The 23549-nt window shown below is 41.8% G+C and overlaps 1 protein-coding gene across 1 annotated transcript; it reads right to left on the bottom strand.

Moving 5' to 3' along the window:
- Nucleotides 1–16896: 16896 nt before the first annotated feature.
- On the bottom strand, nt 16897–23078 carry LOC307130671 (uncharacterized protein). The gene is made up of 3 exons (XM_079823768.1): nt 22949–23078; nt 19482–19730; nt 16897–18954 (listed from the first exon to the last, which is right to left on the bottom strand). The coding sequence occupies exons 2-3, from the start codon at nt 19564–19566 to the stop codon at nt 17849–17851; spliced, it is 1191 nt and encodes a 396-aa protein (XP_079679894.1). The 5' UTR covers nt 19567–19730; nt 22949–23078; the 3' UTR covers nt 16897–17848.
- Between the last annotated feature and the right edge of the window lie 471 nt (nt 23079–23549).

Genomic DNA, 23549 nt, shown 5'->3' with positions numbered 1-23549 from the left:
TTTATGAGCATCTCCCACACCAGGAGAACAAGCATTGTTTTCTTTATTCAGACCTGTTCTACTGATGTGGGAATGAAACCTCTTTACCAATCACACCAAACATATTTATTTTGACCACAAAGAAACATCTTGTAGTATCTGTGAGATTTACAAGATTGTGTGGGCCCTGAGAAATACCCCTTTTCCACCAGACTGAACCAGGTGCTAGTTCAGAGCCAGTGCTAGTGCCAGTTTGGAGTTGGTTTGACTGACGAGCCTTCTAAGAACCGGTTTGCCTTTTCACAGGCTAGAGAGCCACAACAGAGCCAGGTCTTACATCACTGTATACGTCTCATCTTTCTCAGCAACGCTAGTGTCACAATCACAAGTGAGAGTGCCCCTGATTACCACCTGAGGGCACTCCACCCCGGACTGTCACTCCATCACAAACTACATTACCCATAATCCTTTGCCCGGACTCATCATCACTCATTGTTTGCACCTGTGTCTCATTACCCCATTACCCCAGCCTATATAAACCATGTTCACTCTTTCATCAACTGCGAAGTCTTGTTTTGTTGTAAACTGCATTTCTTAGCATTTCCCTGGTTTCATGTCTCTGGTTTTGGATTTCTTGCCTGTTCCGTGGATTACCCGTTTGCCTGTCTCTCCTGTCTTGTTTGCCTGTTTGGACTGCTTACCTGTTATGACCTCTTGCCTGTTTTTGACTACGAGTGTGGATTACCCCTCCAATAAAGCTGCATTTGGATCTTCTACCTTCTGTCTCAGAGCAGTACGTTACAGAAGACTTCGCCATGCACAGTTCCAGCAGCCAAGTGACAGTCTATCCACAAATGAGTCCAGCCGCACAGATCATGCGTCTCCGTCAAGGAGATCGTCCTATTGAGGACTATGCCGTGGACTTTATAGAGCTGGCACATTTGACTACTATGGACTCGGTATGTCTTATGATTTTCTTTCTTGGGGGACTATCTGAGCCACTCAGTTCAATTATGCCACTTCACGATCCAAATTGGACATTAGAATTTTATATCAACATAGCATTATTGTTGAGCGGTTCTGCCTTTATGGTTGGTGTTGCAGAAGAGGAGTGCAGCACTCCCTCTGCCAAAATGGCCGTCACCCTACCAGAACCCTCTGTAGAGATGGCTGCTCCAGCCACTGACCTGCGTCCAGAGACGGCTGCTCTAGCCACTGACCAGCGTCCAGAGACGGCTCCAGCCACTGACCAGCGTCTAGAGATGGCTCCAGCCACTGACCAGCGTCTAGAGATGGCTCCAGCCACAGATCAGCGTCCAGAGATGGCTCCAGCCACTGACCAGCGTCCAGAGAGGGCTCTGGCCACTGACCAGCGTCCAGAGATGGCTCCGGCCACTGACCAACGTCCAGAGAGGGCTCCGTCCCGTGTCCCGAGTCCAGAGAGGGCTCCGGCCCGTGTCCAGAGTCCAGAGAGGGCTCCGGCCCGTGTCACGAGTCCAGAGAGGGCTCCGCCTCCAGTCACGAGTCCAGAGAGGGCTCCGGCCCGTGTCCCGAGTCCAGAGAGGGCTCCGGCCCGTGTCCCGAGTCCAGAGAGGGCTCCGGCCCGTGTCCCGAGTCCAGAGAGGGCTCCGGCCCGTGTCACGAGTCCAGAGAGGGCTCCGCCTCCAGTCACGAGTCCAGAGAGGGCTCCGCCTCCAGTCACGAGTCCAGAGAGGGCTCCGCCTCCAGTCACGAGTCCAAAGAGGACTCCGCCTCCTGTCACGAGTCCAAAGAGGACTCTAACCGGGCCACCTGCTCAGCCTGCACCATCGTGGGGGTCTCCAAGACCGTCTGCGCTGCTATGGTGGTCGTCTGCTCCGCCGTGGGGGTCTTCAAACCCGTCTCCGCTGCTGTGGTGGTCATCTGCTCCGCCGTGGGGGTCTTCAACCTCACCTGCACTGCTGTGGTGGTCGTCTGCTCCGCCGTGGGTGTCTCCAAGACTGTCTGCGCTGCTATGGTGGTCGTCTGCTCCGCCGTGGGGGTCTTCAAACCAGTCTCCGCTGCTATGGTGGTCGTCTGCTCCGCCGTGGGGGTCTTCAAACCAGTCTCCGCTGCTGTGGTGGTCATCTGCTCCGCCGTGGGTGTCTTCAACCTCGTCTGCACTGCTGTGGTGGTCGTCTGCTAAGCCATGGGGGTCTTCAACCTTGTCTGCGCTGCTGTGGTGGTCGTCTGCTCCGCCCTGGCTGTCTGCGCCACCCTGGTCATCAGTCCAGCCTGCTCCTTCCTGGCGTTCTACTGTGCCTGAGTCTCCAGGTCCTCTTATGCTACACGGGCCTGGCCCTCCATCCCGCCCCCGGGTCCGTCTCCGCTCCACCTCCCTCCGTGACAATTTTAGGAGCGTCTAGAAGCCGCTCCTTTGAGGGGGGGCTATGTCACAATCACAAGTGAGAGTGCCCCTGATTACCACCTGAGGGCACTCCACCCCGGACTGTCACTCCATCACAAACTACATTACCCATAATCCTTTGCCCGGACTCATCATCACTCATTGTTTGCACCTGTGTCACATTACCTCATTACCCCATTACCCCAGCCTATATAAACCATGTTCACTCTTTCATCAACTGCGAAGTCTTGTTTTGTTGTAAACTGCATTTCTGAGCGTTTCCCTGGTTTCATGTCTCTGGTTTTGGATTTCTTGCCTGTTCCGTGGATTACCCGTTTGCCTGTCTCTCCTGTCTTGTTTGCCTGTTTTGACTGCTTACCTGTTATGACCTCTTGCCTGTTTTTGACTACGAGTGTGGATTACCCCTCCAATAAAGCTGCATTTGGATCTTCTACCTTCTGTCTCAGAGCAGTACGTTACAGATAGCGAGGCAGCAGGAAACACAAACACTCCTGGCTTGTTCGCGATGCATCGGCGTTGCGCAGACCGATCAGCGTATGATATCAAAACACTGCATGAGCGATTCAAATGCATAAGGAGTCGTATGCTCTCTCTGTACTTTGATGTCATATGACGATCGGTCTGCTCAGCGCCGATGCATCTCGAGAAGCCTTCCATCAACAATGTCAAACGGTGCGTTACTATTGGTCAATATTCTAATGATGCATTTATAATAACATTTGTATATAGTAATGTTGAAAATGCAAGTAAAAAATTGTCAAATTGGATAAAACAATAACGGTAACATCAAAATTAGATTCAATTATTTAGTTTTGGTCAATTTAAATGGTGTTAAACATTTAACATTGTTTCTTTTCTTTTTTTTGCAGAAACTCATGTTTACACTGGACATAGGGCTGGGGGATATATCGCAAAAAAAAAACAAATCGATATATTTTTAGACGCGATATGGAATTAGACCATATCGCATATATCGATATAGTTCAAATTTGCGCTGCTCCCCGCGCCACCGCCCCTCCTCTACGAGGGGGGGAGGGGGCAGGCAAAGCCACAGAGCCACTCTTCAACAAACATGGAGGAAGCAACTACGTCTGCGGAGCGTGCAGAGGATTCAAAGTATCAGATGAGCAACAACATCACGTTATTTGTAGGGAGTGCAATAAACAAGTTACAGCCAGGGGTGGAAGCACTACAAATCTTTTTCACCACCTAAAACAGTGGCACAAACTGCAGTATGAAGAGTCTTTGAAACTGCGCGCTGCAGAAGCCACAGCCGCAAGCCATCGACAACCCGATAAAGCTCCAGCCCCGAAACAAAGCTCACTGCAAACTTCATTTTCCCGCAATGTGCCTTATGAAAAGAAAAGTGTCAAGTGGTGTACTATAACTAAAGCGGTGTCCTATCACATTGCTAAAGATATGGTCCCCGTTGCAACTGTGGAACAAGTCGCATTCCAAAAGCTACTGAAAACTATGGACCCGAGATATGAGCTTCCCAGTCGCAACTACTTTCCACGAGAAGCACTGCCACAAATGTACACTGAAATCAGACAGAGCCTTGCTGACCGGCTCCCTAACGTGACCCATTTTGCGTTGACCAGCGATATGTGGTCGAGCAGGACGTGTGAGCCTTACATGAGCGTGACAGTTCACTTCATTCAAGACTGGGAGATGAAAACAGCGTGTCTGTAACAGTAATGCTGCCCTTAAGTTACTAGGGTTTGTCATATTCTTTTGTAATGTTCGTTATTTGCATCTGTGGATTTGTTAGAAAGGAGAATAAAATCTGTTATTGGATTTTAATAAGCCATTTATAGTTGTAAAACTAAATTTTTTTGATATTGTACTTTTCTCATATAAATATATTTATTTCGGAAAAAGATTGGCCTATTTTATTTTATAGGCTATTTTTAAGATTTTTTTATTTATTTAAATGTGCACCTTATGGAGCTTTGATTTCAAAAAAGGTACTTTTTTTTTTTTTTACATTTTATTGTTATTTGAACAGCTGAGCATTTAATTATGAACCAGGTGAAGAAACCTGTTTACTATTTATTCATTTGATTTTGCAACTGTTCACTGAAATGGCCGGTTTCAATAAAACTACTTGTGACGTCATATTTGGCTTTGACTTTGACTGAACATTTGCTCTCACTTTGCGGAAAAAATATCGGGATATATATCGTATATCGATATTCAGCCTAAATATATCGGGATATGACTTTTTGTCCATATCGCCCAGCCCTAACTGGACATCTATTTTTATTCTTTGGAGCTGTAAGTTTTGTGCATTCACTTCAGGAAATCAAAGGACTCTAATCAAACATTACAAAGTTAAACATGGACAATGTGGAAGGTCTTGCCGGATTCCTTGTATTTACTCTGATTGCCCTTGTTCGTTCAGAACTCATGTGGCCTTAAAACGTCACTTAGTTTCACCATAAAAGGCATTCAGATCCAGGGCCAGTAAACACCCAACTTGCCTGTGAGTTATGCAACTTCTGTGAGCCTTTTAATTTGACTAAATATTTAATTCACTTGGGAAAACACACAAAGAACAAAGAAACTGTGGTCTGCCCTTTTAAACAGTTTTGTTTCAAATCAAACGTGTATAACACATTTAAAGCTCACAAGAGTAGGTATCATAGTACATCTAGTGTACAAGACATAAGAGTTGAACTTGTTCGTTGTGGACCCCAGTTGGTGAATCCAAGTTGTAGTGCAGAGGCTGAGCACACTCAAATTGATTTGGAGTTATCTTTGGATGAGGAGAGTGACCTTGAAGATTGTTCTTGTGAATGCAAACTGTCTTGCATGTATCCAAATCTGCTATTCAAGAGACAGTGGAAGAGCTTTATCAAATAAGTCTTTTAGGTCAAGATTCCTCCGAGAGGTCAGTTAGAAGTGTTCTACAACAGCACAATTGTATTCCTGATATAGCACTGTCCTGACTTTGGTGTCTGAAATTATTCAGAAAACAAATCCATTCGATTCTCTTTCAAGTACAGGTCCATTGAGCACAAATCATAAAAGGTTAGCATTTTATAAAGAAAATTACACAGCCATTGAATCTACTGAGTATGTCAAGAAAAAGAAAGTTCATTTATGTACCAATTTTTAAAAAATCTTACAGAGTTGCTTAATCGAGATGAAGTTCTAGATAAAGTTATCAGATCAAGCTCACAAACTGGTCAGTATAGATCATTTTATGACAGTTTGTATTACAAAGAGAATCATCTCTTTGCTGGGGAAGAATTTCTTATATGTCGATGATTTCGAAATTTGCAGCCCTCTAGGTACTTCGAAAAAAACCCACAAGATTTGCGGTATCTATTGGGTGATTGCTTAGCCTGGATGCCAGCCGAATTTAGCCCCGCCCACAAAAATGTTTGCTCGGGCAATTCGGTCTGGACTCGCTCCATAGAGGAGTAATTATGCCCGAACAGAAACTGTTCGGACCAATGAAATTGTCAGGGCGGGCTTTAGACGATGATGGACAGATGATCAACAGTAACGTAATCATCCACGTCATCGAAGGCTCTTGGGTTCAATTTGCTCTTATCCTAAACGGAGAACTTGTTCGTATATGCATTCACCTTCACTATTTCTCTCAGAAACGATGATCGTGTTGGTAAGTACTCTGTGTATCCTTAAATTCTTTTATTACTGGCAAAGATCGTTTACACTCATGTTTTTCTTGTAACGTTACTTAATCCAGCGTGCGTGCAGACAGGGTTGCCAAGTGTTTTTGCAATGTCGCGCACAATTGCTACTCAAAACTATAGCCCAAAACAATAACTTTCCGGGGGGTTCTCCGGAAAAAATGGCGTTTGGTTGGCAAAATATGTTATTTTGGCATGGTTGCCTGCTAAAATTTGCATTCCTGGGTTTATATAATCACATAATTGGGGTTGCTTCAACCCGCGGACATGGAGAAAAACACGGACTTGGCAACACAGTGCAGTTGAGTTCTGTTGACATTTGACAACTAACGTTACGCGTCGCTCCGTTGCTCTGATTGGTTGTGGGTCTATCCAATTGAGGTCTTTCCTGGCTCGGTTGAAACACGCCCCATAATCAAAGCTCAATGGAGCGGTACCAGACTCATATTCTGACTAGAATTGAGTATGGCCACGCCAGGCTAGTGATTGCTAAGATGCCCATTAAATACAGGTCATCCTTGTCTTCTATTTATCTTGCAACCTTGTGTTACAGTAGTGATGTCAAACTCTTTGGATCCATTTGTCCTACCCAATTTCTCTTCCGATGTTGAACTGAAGCTCAAGCATGTAAATGAGGCAAACTTATAAGATGGATCTCTTTTGAACATGAACAAAGACATTCTCGACAAGCTGGAAGAAGCTATTTATGCTGTTAAGGCATATCCCAACAGTGATGAATACACTCAACTAAAGGAATATTAGGAACACCTGTTCAATTTCTCATTAATGCAATTATCTAATCAACCAATCACATGGCAGTTGCTTCAATGCATTTAGGGGTGTGGTCCTGGTCAAGTCAATCTCCTGAACTCCAAACTGAATGTCAGAATGGGAAAGAAAGAAAGGTGATTTAAGCAATTTTGAGCGTGGCATGGTTGTTGGTGCCAGACGGGCCGGTCTGAGTATTTCACAATCTGCTCAGTTACTGGGATTTTAACGCACAACCATTCTAGGGTTTACAAAGAATGGTGTGAAAAGGGAAAAACATCCAGTATGCGGCAGTCCTGTGGGCGAAAATGCCTTGTTGATGCTAGAGGTCAGAGGAGAATGGGCCAACTGATTCAAGCTGATAGAAGAGCAACTTTGACTGAAATAACCACTCGTTACAACCGTGGTATGCAACAAAGCATTTGTGAAGCCACAACACGCACAACCTTGAGGCGGATGGGCTACAACAGCAGAAGACCCCACCGGGTACCACTCATCTCCACTACAAATAGGGAAAAGAGGCTACAATTTGCACAAGCTCACCAAAATTGAACAGTTGAAGATTGGAAAAAATGTGGCCTGGTCTGACTTGGCGTAAACAGAATGAGAACATGGATCCATCATGCCTTGTTACCACTGTGCAGGCTGGTGGTGGTGGTGTAATGGTGTGGGGGATGTTTTCTTGGCACACTTTAGGCCCCTTAGTGCCAATTGGGCATCATTTAAATGCCACGGCCTACCTGAGCATTGTTTCTGACCATGTCCATCCCTTTATGACCACCATGTACCCATCCTCTGATGGCTACTTCCAGCAGGATAATGCACTATGTCACAAAGCTCGAATCATTTCAAATTGGTTGAGATCCCTGAGACTGAGGGATGATACCAATCGTATATATATATATATGGGGATGATTAGGAGGCCATGATGGACAGGGGCCAATGGGCACATTTTTTTGGCCAGGATGCCGGGGTTACACCCCTACTCTTTATCGAAGGACATCCTGGGATTTTGAATGACCACAGAGAGTCAGGACCTCGGTTTAACGTCTCATCCGAAGGACGGTGCTTGTTACAGTATAGTGTCCCCATCACTATACTGGGGCGTTAGGACCCACACAGACCACAGGGTGAGCACCCCCTGTTGGCCTCACTAACACCTCTACCAGCAGCTACCTAGTTTTCCCAGTTTGGTCTCCCATCCAGGTACTAACCAGACTCAGCCCTGCTTAGCTTCAGTGGGAAACCAGTCTTGGGCTACAGGGTGATATGGCTGCTGGCACCACAAGGCGTCGTTCATTTATAGACCGTAAGCTCCTGGAGGTTGTGTAAGTCTGAACAAACAAGTTAAGGTATACTGGTGCAGAGCCAGTGGTGGCTTTGTAGGCGAGCACCAGTGCCTTGAATTTGATGCGAGCGGCTTTTGGCAGCCAGTGCAGACTGATGAGGAGCGGCGTGACGTGCGCTCTCTTCGGCTCGTTAAAGACCACCCTCGCTGCTGCATTCTGGATCAGTTGCAAGGGTTTGATAGTGCATGATGGAAGGCCCGCTAAAAGAGCATTACAGTAGTCCAGTCTGGACAGAACAAGAGCTTGGACCAGGAGTTATGCGGCCTGCTCTGATAGGAAGGGTCTAATCTTCCTAATGTTCTATAGCGCAAATCTACAGGACTTTGCGGGTTGTTGCAGTAATGTGGTCAGTGAATTTTAGCTGATCATCAATCAAAACTCCAAGGTTCCTGGCTGTCCTGGGCGGAGTTATGGTTGATGATCCTAGCTGAATGGAGAGACTGTGGTGAAGTGCTGGGTTGGCTGAGATCGCAAGCAGTTCTGTCTTTGCAAGGTTGAGTTGCAGATGATGTTCCTTCATCCAGGAAGAAATGTCTGTTAGGCAGGCAGCGATATGAACACCAACCGTAGGATCATCTGGTTGAAATGAGAAGTAGAGTTGAGTGTCGTCGGCATAGCAGTGATAGGAAAAGCCATGTTTCTGAATGACAGATCCTAGTGATGACATGTAGATGGAGAAGAGGAGTGGTCCAAGCACTAAGCCCTGGGGAACGCCAGTGGCTAGATGATGTGACTTAGACACTTCACCTCTCCATGACACCCTGAAGGACCTACCTGAGAGGTAAGACTTGAACCACTGGAGAGCAGTTCCTGAGATTCCCATCTTCATGAGAGTTGACAGGAGGATCTGGTGGTTAACTAAGTCAAAAGCAGCGGATAAATCCAGTAAGATGAGTACTGTGGACTTGGAAGCTGCTCTTGCCTGTCTCAGTGCCTCCGTAACCGAGAGCAGGGCAGGTTAGCATTCTTGACTAAAACATGGGTTACTTTGTTAATACAGTATTGCCCAACATTATAAACTGGCTCTTTTAACTACCTAATCTTAAACTTAAAACACTATTTTTCTCACAATAGTAAAATGTACTATTTGTACATAGCTTTTTCCCTTAAATATTATTATTTATTTTTTTTACAATTGTTAGGACCCATTTTTTCAGTACTTGGGTTACTTTCAAAACTCTTCACACAATAAGCACAACAGTGGTGGTCTATGTGGGCTAAACTGGATAGGCTTATCACTGCTTTGGCCAAAATACATTCAATGAATATATCTTTCAGATTATCCTTCTTTGCATAAATTCTTATCTCTTACAGACAACCATTACCTAATTGTGGGGTCTGGCATTTTTATAGATTGCAGCAGAATTTCAACGCATAGTGTCCACAGACCACGATGGGCTTGATGAGTACCTGCCAGGATTTCTGCGGTTGTACTGAGCCAAAAACATTGGAGAACTCAAGAACCTGATTCAGTCTCTTGACGATGATGTTAGTATGTGAATTTATTTTTAGAAAAATGCTGTTTTTAGAAAAAAAGTCACATGCCTGATTAATTAAAATTTCCATGCAACAACAATAGGCGTGCTTCCACTGTTGGGCCAAAAGTGAGTGTGCTAGTGACTACCTTGGTTCAAAGTGGGCCAACTGGGGCTTGAAGAATTTTCATGACTAAAGGCAGAGTTTACCAGAGTCAGGAGAGTTTCAACACCGCTGCTCATTTCTCATGTTATTTTATCAGGCTATCAGCTAACTTCAACGTTTAAGACAATTAAAAAAAATTCAGTTCAAAACTCACTTTCAGACACCAGCGAATATTGTGATTTGGTGGAGATTCTGATCATCATATGAGGCAGAAATATATTTCTATGCAAAGCTAAATGTGGCGGCGCTTTAAATAGCTGCGGCTCGGAGGCGCTCTGAACTCATTTCGTTGCATTGTACTTGTACATGTGTAATGACAATAAACTTGAATCTAATCTACTTATGCTAACCATTGTGATAATACACATTTTTATGGAAAATACTAGTGGTGCAATGGATCACATTACGGTTTTCAAGTCATGGTTCGGATCAGAAAAAAAGATGAATGAATGAATGAATAAATAAATAAGTTAATAAATAAATAAAATACAATTAAAAATTAGGAGTTTAGATATTTATTTTTTATATGCTTGCCATTTATTACTTAAATAACACATTAAAGGGTTAGTTCGCCCAAAAATGAAAATTAGCCCATGATTTAGGCCCCGATCACACAGAACGAAGGTTTGAAAATGCGAGGCGCACCACACTGCCTTTTTTGGTTGACGTTTTTTTATTTAGAAAATAGCAGTGCGCTGCAGGTTTTTTTTTATGTTTCTAGGCAACCCCCGAATCAGCTGTGCTGTAAGTCTAATCAAGATAACCGTCACCACAACGGAAGGCCCGCCTCTCCATTCATTCGATTGGACAATGGAGAAAAAAACGCGATGATGTCGGGCACTTTTCTGCTTAGAGTTGATTTTTTTTCAACTTCATTTGCTAAGAGCTCTCCTTCAAAAACGTGAGGTGCAGCAGGCAGTTAAAATGCGAGGCGCCTGGGTCCTAGAGGTCTTCACGGGGCCCCCGAGACCCGTGGACCCGGGACCCGTACGGGTTCGGGTCTATATTTTAAATGATCAGCCGGGTCCGGGTCGGGTCCCAATCTATTACTTCGGGTCCCGGGTCTGTTTAACATTGTGGGCCCTATTTTAACGATCTGAAACGCAAGTGTCAAAGCGCGAAGCGCAAGTAACTTTGTGGGCGGGTCTCGGCGCTGTTGCTATTTTCCCAGCGGGATAAATGGCTCTTGCGCCCGGCGCAAATCTAAAATGGGTTGGTCTGAAGTAGCTTCATTATTCATAGGTGTGGTTTGGGCGTAACGTGAATAAACCAATCAGAGCGTCATCCAACATTCCCTTTAAAAGCAGGTGCGCAAGTTCCATTATGGATTGCTATTATTATGGCGTATTTACCAGGCGCACGCCAGGAGCGGTTCACAGCCGAGGAGACTGATGTGCTTGTAAGAGCAGTGAAAGACAGAGAAGTGAAGTTGTAATGTTGTACATTATGGTAAAGGTGATTTCACAGTCTTTTTTTTTTTTCAGTCTTTCAGTTTTTTCAGTTTTTCAGTCGATTTTTTTTCCTGGTTCTTGACGGACAAACCAATTTGTCAGATGTCCTTATATACATATATGTCTTGCCACTATTGGGCAAACAGGTCTTATCCTTAATTATTACAATTAGCCTGAATCATTTGTAAGCTAGATTTATGCCTATTTTTTCACATCTTCGTGGCACACCACAATGATTTCCGTTATCTCATGTGTTAATATTTTTTTAGTGTAACAATTTATGATTTGCAAAAATAACTGTTGCATCTGTGTAGGTTACAGGAGCAAAGTGTATGCGCGTTGTGCACGCTATACATTATGGTCAAGCATGCGCCCTTAAAATAGCATAATGAACAACGCGCAACGCGCCACTGACTTTAGACTAGGTTTTTTCTGGTCAGTGGCGCAATTGTTTAATGGAACAGCAAAATAGCACCAGGGATTGTTTGCGCCGGAACACGCCTCCTTTTTTGCGCTGAACCGCCCAGGAAGCGCAAGTTCATTCACTAGTTTAGCGACGTGCTTCTGTGGAGGGAAAAGCGCGCTTTGCGCGGGTGCAAAATAGGAATGACACATGCGTCGGTGTACAAAGTCAATTGCGCTGGGTGCAAGATAGGGCCCTGTGTGTAATACCCGAGTCGATCCGGACTCGGAGAACACTGCCGGTGATCAGAGTCAGTCAGCACTGCTTGTGTGTTTTTTGTAACTTGCAACTTGTAAAATTAGGATAAGAAAAGTGTGAGCCGGGAAATAAGGTTTAAAAAAAAGAAAGAAGAAAAACACGAGCGATCTCTCTCTCTTGCTCACTCGCCTCACGCGCTCTCTCTCTCTCGCGCGCGCGCGCGCTCTCTCTGCAAGCGCACGGTAATAATAATGGATACCTTCATGAGAGATGTGCGAAAAAAGCTACAAAAAAAAAAAATATAAAGAAGTTAAACCCACGGGCACCTCTTCTGTCTGGGCATCCTTCAAGCATATTGTGGACAAACATGATAAAAAAGTAAGTGCTGTCAAGTGTATAGAGATCGCTAAGACATGTGACCAAATGGGCGGCAACGTCATCAGAATGCAAAGAATTATGGGTACGTTTGGCCCGTTTACATGGCCTGGCATAGCAGGCTAGTGTTCTGGCATGAAAATAATTAAACATTAGAGAGAAAAACAGAATATAATCCTACAAAATGCAGCGGGCTAAAGAAAACATTGTCGGACCATATTGCCTAAAACTAAATCCTAATGCAAAGACGAGATCTGATGAGAAAAAGGGAATCAAATGACTGGATCCTTACGAGCTGAGCGACTGTTCAAGGGACGTCAAACTGTTGCCCAACTTCCAGCACCCATATATACAAATACATGATATTAAGTGTTGTTAGTGCGTACACACACACACGCAAAGTTTTCAGAATTCAAGTCGCTGCAGTCTTTTTTACAGATGGATGGGTCTAGGACCTGGAGATTGTAAAAGTGGGGCAGAAAATTGTCGTCCGTTCAAAGTTATGCTAATGTTTTAAGCACCACACTTCTCGCTCTCTCTCATCTATCTGCATGCAGTCCGAATTGAACAAACCTGTCTGTGTGTGTGAGAGTGAGGCCGGCTACACACTGCAAGGGTGGCGTGTCCATTTTTATTTCGGCTCCCATGTTAACAGGTTAGAGCGTGCACACTGCCTGCGTGAGACGCGGAAAACGTGTGCATGCTGGAAATAGAACAGACGCCTATCTTTCACGCGACACGCACGCGTGTTCGAAGCGTTTAACATGAAGTATAGGCCTTCCACTTCGTCACCTAGCAGCAGCATCGCCGTCAGACACGCTTCTGGTGTGCAGACACAGAAAACGCCACGATTGCAGTGTGTAGCCGGCCTGAGAGAGGGGGGAGCGGGCGCAATCGAACAGTGGACACTAAAAATATACTCCGTCATTTTGTTCATACAGGACATCATTCAAACTGCAAAGTGTTTACTTATATTTGTATATCCCGTTCTTAAGCTTTATGCCACTTCTATCGTGAGAACGACTATTGCAGTTTATAACACAGCAGGTAGACGGCATCTTGAACACTGCTTTCTTCCCTCCATGCAAAGAAGTCTGGCGCCCGGCGCCCGTTGTGCCGCGGATTCCCAAAATGCTTTGCGTTTACCACTGGGAATACGTCATGATGACGACACATTAGCAATCTCTATTAGCCTACGTGTGACGCACTGTTGAAGTTTGATTTGAACTTATATTTAAATAATATATTTCAAATCAGCAACAACATCTCAGGTGAACTGTCACAAATGTTTTCTATGATGCTCAAATGCTCAAAAGCTTTTTGCGTAAAAAAGCGAATATTTCAGGTTGCTCCAGCCAACGCGCATGTGCAGTCTCAAGAGAGTGTCATGTTTCTATGGCAACCCGAGCTCCGCAGTGAGTGACTTTAATAATAATATGAATGAACCGTCTTGTTTAATCTTAAAGTTTTGGTGGTCAGACTCGGCTCACAGAGATGATAGCAAATAAATAATGCTCATGTCAGCGGCCACCGAACAAGCAATCGTTATTATAGTTCAAAAAGGCAAACAGTCATAGTTATTATGCGAGTTAACTTGAGGCGAAATGCAAATCTGCAAAGACGCATTTGTCATCCGTCACCGTGACATAAAGTGGACTTTTAAAGCTGAAATGATGAGTGAATTAAGCATGCTTGGAATAACAAGAGAGGAATAACATGGATTTAACTTTTTGGCAAGGATGCAATGCATCACAATCAAGTAACGTTACAAGGGAGACGACGGCTATAGGTAAAACAAAAAGTTATACGTTTCGCAACTTGTCTATTGACTTGTTAATATCAGTTTATTGTGGAATATGTGACAATCGGTTCCAGCTGGGTCTGTGTCTTCACGCCGGGTTCGGTTCCAGCTTTTAAATAATAGACGGGTCCAGGTCGGTTCAGGGTACTACATTTTTGGCATTGCTCGGATCTGCACTGGTCCGGGTCCAGCTTTTTAAATAATAGACGGGTCCGGGTCGGTTCAGTTTAGCACATTACGGGTCTCTTCGGGGTCGGGTATGAAATTTTGGACCCGTGAAGACCTCTACCGGGTGCATTAAGTAGCACGCATAACGCTCTCTGCCAATATCAACCAGCTCTCTTAGCACAGCGTTCGTGGCTCGACTCGTCTAACTGTTTTCCAAGATGGCTCCTGTCTGTATACGCGTAATCTACTCTTTATAAAGTATCTTCTTATTAAACTGTTTGGACACTTACAAAGTTCTCAATGCTTCGGTTTGCATGTAGGGACCCTCATTATGCTACCGTGTTAGTGTGAGGCTATTTTGAGCTTTGTTAGTGGTATTAACTAGCGATTTAATTTGACTTATTCTGTGCCCCATATACTAGCGTTATAAGCTAATCTGTTTTTAGAGATAAAACTCTTTACATTCAATTTTCATGAAAACGCATCCCAGAGAACGATCTTCTCGGTAACCATGTGTTAATTACCCCTAGGTTCATTTTTCACCGGAGTTGTCCTTTCACAGTAAGAGTCCAAAGTACAGGGGATATCGTCAGAAACTGATTCGAATCGATATTTCATTGAAAATAGACATGGTTGATTACTCTAACTCAAAAATGCTCATGCAAGCAAATGAGTATTTTTTTTTTCTTCCCAATTTTTTCGTTGTTTTGGATTAAAAAGTGGGATGCATTTTGAAGAGTGGATCCTTATACTGACATGTATGCTGGTGTTTCTTGGATTTGTCCAATCTGATCTGAACGATTGGAGATGAAAGATGAGTACTGCGTTTATTACCTGTCCCAAATGGCACCCTAAACCCTCACAGTCTTATTCTGAGTCCGCACTTTCACAACGTAATGCCGATTTGACTAATGAGACGAAGTCCGCTGTGTAACCCGCACCAGTGCGGACTCGGCAGAAGTGCGCATCAAGGGTGCATATCGACCACAAAGGGCGCTCGCGAGCACTCTTCTGAGACCTAAAATGACAAATGGGACACCCTGCGGTCTCGTGGACTTAACGGACACGTGCATGCAGCAGCCATTGTAAGTCCACAAGACCGAAAGTGCACATGAAGTGTGTCATTTGGGAGAGGGCCTATGTTGACGTTTAAATGGCTGGTCCTTTAGCATTTAATTTAACCCTTTCCTCTATGGTGTATTTATTGCAAAAATACGCTCAGAACAGGAGTGAGTGTTTTAGCTTTCAAATGGTGCATAGTTTGTGATGGTTGATTGAATATTTTGTATAAAACAAAAGTAAATAAAAGTACAGACACGCCCACTTCCGTCAACCCTTCCGTCCGTCGCAAATGCTTGGAAGCAGCTGCAGCTTTTAGGTGTTTGTTCTTTTTTATGTGAAATGATCAATTTGATTGATGTGCACTCCTGGTACATTAAGTAAATACCAAACGTTGATGTCTGTCATGCTCATTTTGGGATCTAACTAGTTTTCAGTAAGCTGGTGAAGTGGTGGGTTGTAGGGAAGCACAGCGTGGCTACTGGCCCATCAGTGGAAACGCAACTTGATATTAGCGTCGGTGCTTGAGTTCTGCGGCTATTAGCCCCCTCCCCGGCACGCTGTTAGCCCTGGCTTGAAATGGCCTGACAGTGGAAAAATTGGTTTATGACTACTAGTTCACAGATTTTGTTTAAAACTATGTTATTCATTGCAGAGCTCAAGCCAACGTAGAAGAGCAATTGTCCTTCTTGGACTGCCTTTCTTGCTTAAAAATTAACCGTCCAAGTTCATAAAAATGTGTGAGGTATGTAAATTTCATGTTTGTTTTAATACTTTAATAAAGTTAGGGCTCAATGCTTAAGGATTTTTTCTACTGGTTATCGCGGTTGTACACATCACCGTATTGATGCTAAAACGTCATACCTTATTTTTTCAGTGGAGGGGGTCTACCCCAGGAATACTGTAAAGTTCTTTGGAGCAACTGAAATATTTTAAAGATATCTTAAACTGATGTGGCCAAGACCTTAATTTATTAAATCATTATTGTTTTAAAATAATTAAAACATTAAAGAACATTTACCATTAATTGTACTATAGATTATTATTCATAATATTATTATCACATATTATTCTGATGTGGGCAGGTCTCTGTTTAAAATTGATTAATTGTTAGCCTACAAATGCTTTGTAAATTTTTTATTGATAGTAATTTCCTTCTTCTCTCATTAGCCAACTGATGAGGAAGAGGTGGTGAAGGGGATGAATGTTGGACTCTTGGTGGTCACAGAGAACACTCCAAACCTCCTCCCAAAGGAAATCGTTGATGTGGCTGTGGTGTTAGAGGAGGAAGTTGTGTTTTACAACTTAAAGGATTTGTCAAATGCAATTGCTCTACTAATGGGGCTTCTTTATGCTCTGAACATCACTTACCCCAAGGAGGTCAAATATACATGCCAAAAAAGTGCTCATGAAAATTGGTGGTGAGGCATGTTCGGCCAGAGTTCACGGAGTAAGGAACAAACTGTTCATTGTTTAGTGGAAGAGGATTTTACTCTCCCCTACTCAAACCCAGTCAACTTTGAGGACAAAATCTCAGAATGAAATAAAAGTCTTTGCTAGCTCTAATGCAATCAATATGAGAAATTCAATATGTTCAATGATATGCAACTTCAATGTAAGTTTATTTTTTCTTCTCATTACACTCATTAATTTACATTTCCTTCACATACACTAAATCATTGAATTAGTTATAAAAAGTGTTTATTCATCCACAATTTTTGGAGAGTTGATATATGACATCTTTGTAACAGAACAGTTGTAAGCTTAATTTTCATTATAAAATGTTATTGATTTTGTATTGAGATTTGTTATGACTAATGGCTGGATTTTGTGGGTTGTTTGTGAAAAGTTTTCATTTCATTCACTTTATTAGGCTAAGCATACTTGCATACTCCATACTTGTTCCGTTTTATTAAACAGGAAAACGTTGTTTTTGAGCGAATGATTTGCATTTTAATTGTTTATTGTTTTTAATTCTATTGTAATTCAAGCTGTAGTTAAATATATAATGTACTTGTCAGACAATTCAATGAATACATTTTTTGAGAATGTTATAATAAATGTGAATGTTAAAATATTGGTTTATTTGTGCTCTGTTATTCCAGAATTAGTAAAAAAAAAAAAAAAAGCTTTTGTCACGTTAACTTGGGTTGAAGTTTATTTAACTCAAAATTTTAAGGCAACCATGTAAACTTCTTAGTTAATTGTTACAACAAACTATATGTAGTTAAGCTTAGTGCACAATATAAAATTGTTTGTTCATATAATATTAAATTCAGTTTATTGAACTTAAATGTGTAAGTTAACTCTCTTTGATTGCTTGAATAAGTTGATACAATATTTAATCTTAAGTTATGACAACAAAACAATGTTAAGTTAAATAAATTATATTTAATTTAAAGAACAAAATATTAGTTGAAATAACAAAATCACTCATTGTAATAACTTACATTTTTAGTTTTAATGAACTCAAAATTTTAAGGCAACCAGGTAACTTACTTTTTCCAGTCAAACTAACAAATCATTTTTTACAGTGTACAATAAACATTTAAATGTCCTTTCTCCTAGTGTGAATAAAGAGATGCTTTTTTAAACCTGATGCATCTCTGAAACTCTTCTCACACTGAGTGCAGTGGTACGGCTTCTCTCCAGTGTGAACTCGCTCATGTGATTTCAGGGTTGCAGACTGAGTGAAACTCTTGTCACAATATGAGCACTTGAAAGGTTTTTCTCCAGTGTGAATTCTTTGGTGCCGTTTCAGATCGCCAGTTGCATTAAAGCTCTTCCCACAGTAATAACACATATGATCTCCCACTTCATCATGTGTTTTCTGGTGATCTTTAAAACTGTTCAGCAGCGAAAAACTCTTTCCACAGAGAAAACACACATGAGGCTTCTCATCTGAATGATCTTTCAGGTGTAGTTTTAGATGTGATGATAATTTAAAACCTTCACCACACTGATCACAGTTAAATGGTTTTTCTCCAGAGTGAAAGCGCAGATGATAACTAAGATTTGATGATTGAGTAAAACTCTTTCCACACTCAGTACAGTGGTACAGTTTCTCTCCAGTATGAACTCGCTCATGTTCTTTCAGGTTACTAGGCCGAGCGAAACTCTTGTCACAATATGAGCACTTGTAAGGTTTTTCTCCAGTGTGAATTCTTTGGTGCTGTTTCAGATTGCCAGTTGTAGTAAAGCTCATCCCACAGTCACAACACACATGATCTCTCACTCCATCATGTGTTTTCTGGTGCAGTTTAAAACTGCTCAGCCGTGGAAAACTCTTTCCACAGAGAGAACACACATGAGGCTTCTCACCTGAATGAACTATCAGATGTAATTTTAGATTTGATGAAGAAATAAAATCTTTACCACACTGATCACAGTTAAATGGCTTTTCTCCAGTGTGAATGCGCAGATGATTCCTGAGACCTGATGCATCAGTAAAACTCTTTCCACACTGAGTGCATGTGTACGGTTTCTCTCCGGTGTGAACTCTCATGTGTCTGTTCAAATCTTTTTTATTTTGGAAACTCTTTCCACACTGAGAGCAGGTGTGCAGCTTTTTGGCTTTTGTTTCTTGAGTTTTGAAGTCACAGAGTTTCTTTATGTCTTTTAGTTTGTGTCGTTGTTCCTTCACTTCCATCTGGTCTAAAATAAACATATTAAGCAGTCAGAAACAGGTCAAGGAGGTTAAATGTAAAAAATTAAAAACACTCAGTAGAAAACAAGACATTGGTATCTGTCAGTGTGAGTATTAAGTATATTTGATGTGCAAAAGTCAGTTCACGAGTTTGTGTGCCCATATAATCTTAGTGAAAGTGGTAAACAGATTTGGCTTGTTGTCTGTTATAGAGGGGCTCGGAAAGGATATTATACCCGAGCTCCGATTGCCCCCGATTTATAAAAAAGGGGGAGCAGGGATGCTGCAAGAACTAACAACAGGAAGAGGTAAGCTGCTGGTTTTATACCTTGGTATTAATTGGAAGATTAGATGGGCGTACTGCTCCCAAAATTATGTTTAATAACTTCCCTTCTGTCATTCACTTGTTAATATAATTAAATCTGGGTTATGATCATTTATATGCATTTCTCTATCATTTATCATCCATATACTGATTATTATTACACAGCTACTAAATGCAGTCAGTAATGAAGAATCAAGAATGGACACCAACCTATTTGTTCCTCAGTATCTTCATCTTTTATTCTGGATGGTTCTGGATAACTCATGTCTTCAATCTCCTCTTTAATAAACTCCATCTTTAACAGTCACACAGATTTCAGCTGCTACACCTGGAGTTTGTCCTTCTCTTGTAGGATGATGTGAATATTCCCAGTATTTATTGGTGAATTGTTGTGGGAGGGGCTTCACTGCAGGTGTGAACTGTGATCACTGTGAGATACTGACGCCCACAGGACCAGATCTGGAGAAATCAAAGATAAGTTACTGAATTTACGTTGGATTACTTCAATTGCATTTACAGTGGGGCTTAAAAATATGAGAGATGCCTGTAATTTTCATCATAGGTACACTTCAACTATGAGAGACAGAATGAGAAAAAAAGAAAAGAAAATCACATCTGATTTTTAAAGAATTTATTTGCAAATTATGGTGGAAAATAAGTAATTGGTCACTTACAAAAAAGCACGATTTCTGGCTCTCACAGACCTGTAACTTCTTCTTTAAGAGGCTCCTCTGTCCTCCACTCTTTACCTGTATTAATGGCACCTGTTTGAACTCGTTATCAGTATAGAAGACACCTATCCACAACCTCAAACAGTCAGGCTCCAAACTACACTATGGCCAAGAACAAAGAACTGTCAAAGGACACCAGAAACAAAATTGTAGACCTGCACCAGGCTGGGAAGACTGAATCTGCTATAGGTAAGCAGCTTGGTGTGAAGAAATCAACTGTGGGAGCAATTATTAGAAAACTGAAGACATACAAGACCACTGATAAATCTCCCTCGATCTGGGGCTCCACGCAAGATCTCACCCCGTGGGGTCAAAATTATCACAAGAATGGTGAGCAAAAATCCCAGAACCACACAGGGGGACCTAGTGAATGACCTGCAGAGAGCTGGGACCAAAGTAACAAAGGCTACCATCAGTAACACACTACGCCGCCAGGGACTCAAATCCTGCAGTGCCAGACGTGTCCCCCTGCTTAAGCCAGTACATGCCCTGGCCCGTCTGAAGTTTGCTAGAGAGCATTTGGATGATCCAGAAGAGGATTGGGAGAATGTCATATGGTCAGATGAAACCAAAATATAACTTTTTGGTAAAAACTCAACTGGTCATGTTTGGAGGAGAAAAGAGTACTGAGTTGCATCCAAAGAACACCATACCTACTGTGAAGCATGGGGTGGAAACATCATGCGCTGGGGATGTTTTTCTGCAAAGGGACCAGGACGACTGATCCGTGTAAAGGAAACAATGAATGGGGCCATGTATCGTGAGATTTTGAGTAAAAACTAGGGATGCACCATTGTATCGGCCGACGATATTTATCGGACGATTTTTTATCAATTTACAACCATCGCCATGTCGGCTGTATCATGAGAAAGGCTGATTTAACAAACCGATGGTTTATTAATGAACTGCGTAAAGGCACTGAGCTGTATAATGTCTGCTGCATAATCCTAGATTATATGTAATATTCCTGTTGCGCTGTTGTCTGTGTTTTAATGTTTATCAAACAACAAAAGACCAACAAACAAAAAAATAAATCGCTCACTACTCTTGACTAAACTTTCATAAGGATTCATTTCCGCGATGCGGACAGAATCCAGTCAGGAAAACGGAATTTACTGCATTATGCGGAATGGCATGGAATGTTTTGATGAATAAATAAAACTTTGGGAACTTGGTCAGTACACTTAAATCAATCGTGATATATACTAGTGTCTGTGAATATTAAGCCACAAAAAGACTGCTTAAATATGAATCCTGTATGTTTCTCTGTCTCTGTGAATGAATGGAGATGCGCGGCTTCATTTAGCCTAATGTTACCTCTTTCTCTCACACACACACACACACTGAAACTCGCTGTGTTTTTCAGCCTCTGCCACCTCAATATGAGACACGAATGCATCTCCAGTCACTTCATGAGCATTTTACCGTTTTATTCGACAAAATCTATCGTCATATCAAAACACACACACAGGAACTCGAAGCACACGACAACCCGTCAAAATAAAAGTTCAGTTTAACAAACCAAAATAAAAGTTCAGTTTAACAAACCAAAATAAAAGTTCAGTTCAACAAAGTAATTGTGACAGGATTAATGTTGTACAGAAGAGCTATGTCTCAATGTAATAATAATATATGCATTTAATTTATACAGTGAAGAATATGCAGTGCTATTTAACATTAAACCTACTTAAAAAGCACTGTTTATTTCATATTTTCTTTTGTAAATATATATATATATATGTGTGTGTGTGTGTGTGTGTTGGCCTGCTGAATGTTAAAAGGATGCAGAGAATGTTCATTAGAAATTATTTGATAATGCAGCAATAAACTAGCTAGTAGGCTATAAGTTAATGTAATGTTTTTTTTTTTTTTTGTTTTTTTTACTTTAAAAATACTTTATTTTAAATTACAAAATTTCAAATAAGAGGATAAGTGACAAATATCGGTATCGGCCAATTATTGTTTGTTAAAATCGGTATCGGTATCACCCCAAAAAATCATATCGGTGCATCCCTAGTAAAAACCTCCTTCCATCAGCAAGGGCATTGAAGATGAAACGTGGCTGGGTCTTTCAGCATGACAATGATCCCAAACACACCACCCGGGCAATGAAGGAGTGGCTTCGTAAGAAGCATTTCAAGGTCCTGGAGTGGCCTAGCCAGTCTCCAGATCTCAACCCCATAGAAAATCTTTGGAGGGAGTTGAAAATCCGTATTGCCCAGCGACAGCCCCAAAACATCACTGCTCTAGAGGAGATCTGCATGGAGCAATGGGCCAAACTACCAGCAACAGAGTGTAAAAACCTTGTGGAGACTTACAGAAAACGTTTGACCTCTGTCATTGCCAACAAAGGGTATATAACAAAGTATTGAGATTAACTTTTGTTATTGACCAAATACTTATTTTCCACCATAATTTGCAAATAAATTCTTTAAAAATCAGACAATGTATTTTTTTTTTCATTCTGTCTCTCATATTTGAAGTGTACCTATGATGAAAAGTACAGGCCTCTCATCTTTTTAAGTGGGAGAACTTAAACAATTGGTGGCTGACTAAATACTTTTTTGCCTCACTGTACATTTAAACTTAAATTAGGTGAACACATGTTTTCTGTCAGGAATACGGAGTATTTTGATACAAGTTAGATATTAACTGCATTTAAAACAAGGTTTGGACAACTCAGGACCATCATGTTTAACTGAGCTGCTGAAAAGCCTCTTTGTCTCCAAAAGTTCCCTGTTTTCACCTCATTCATTATGCTGAGATCTTCTGTAAAGTGGCACATTAAGCACATTTTATTGGCGAAATAGAGTCAGAGTTTGTGAATAACATATTATTACACTCTAATAATAAACCAGGACACACATTTCATTACATTGGTCCTTTAACATGTAAGCTCTGGAGCTGATTAATGTTAAACTCTGTAATCTGAGAAACATCTCTCACCTGCAGACTGGAAATATAAGGCATCCGGAGAAAATATTCCACTTTTGTCCTTCATTCACGTTCTTTAACAGCGTCGCTTTCAGCTTCAACTGGAGAGTCTGCTCTCGTCTCTCGCGTTTCTCTCTTCTGCGCATGCTCAGTGCGCGCGGTGTCATATTTCTTAAAGGGGCCGCATATTCTTAAAGCTCCCCTATTGTGCTTTTTCAAATATTACCTTTCCGGCAATGTTTTATAGTTTTTTTTTTTTTTTTTTTATAAATATAGTAGGTCTGCAAAGTTTTAAAGATCAACGGGCACATGTTTTTTGTTGGCTGCCTGTGAACAATGTGTACTTTGACCTGCCCTCAAACATTGGAGTTGTAGCCGAGACTCGAAGAGTTTGGTTTGTGTAGTCGACATGTCAAGAATGTGCTGTTTTTTAGTATTCAAAATGGTATAAAATGTGCAAAATCATTAAATATAAATGTTAAGACACATACACACTTCGAAATCTAGAAAACTTTAATATACTACTATATCAATGTGTAATAAATTCCTAGCGTACATTAAAAAAGTACAGCACCATACATAATCTCTGGACAAAAACATTACAATAAATGAA

This window comes from Gobio gobio (assembly GCF_949357685.1).
Source record: "Gobio gobio genome assembly, chromosome: 8".
Lineage (NCBI taxonomy): Eukaryota > Metazoa > Chordata > Actinopteri > Cypriniformes > Gobionidae > Gobio > Gobio gobio.
This window is presented reverse-complemented; position numbering and strand designations above follow the sequence as displayed.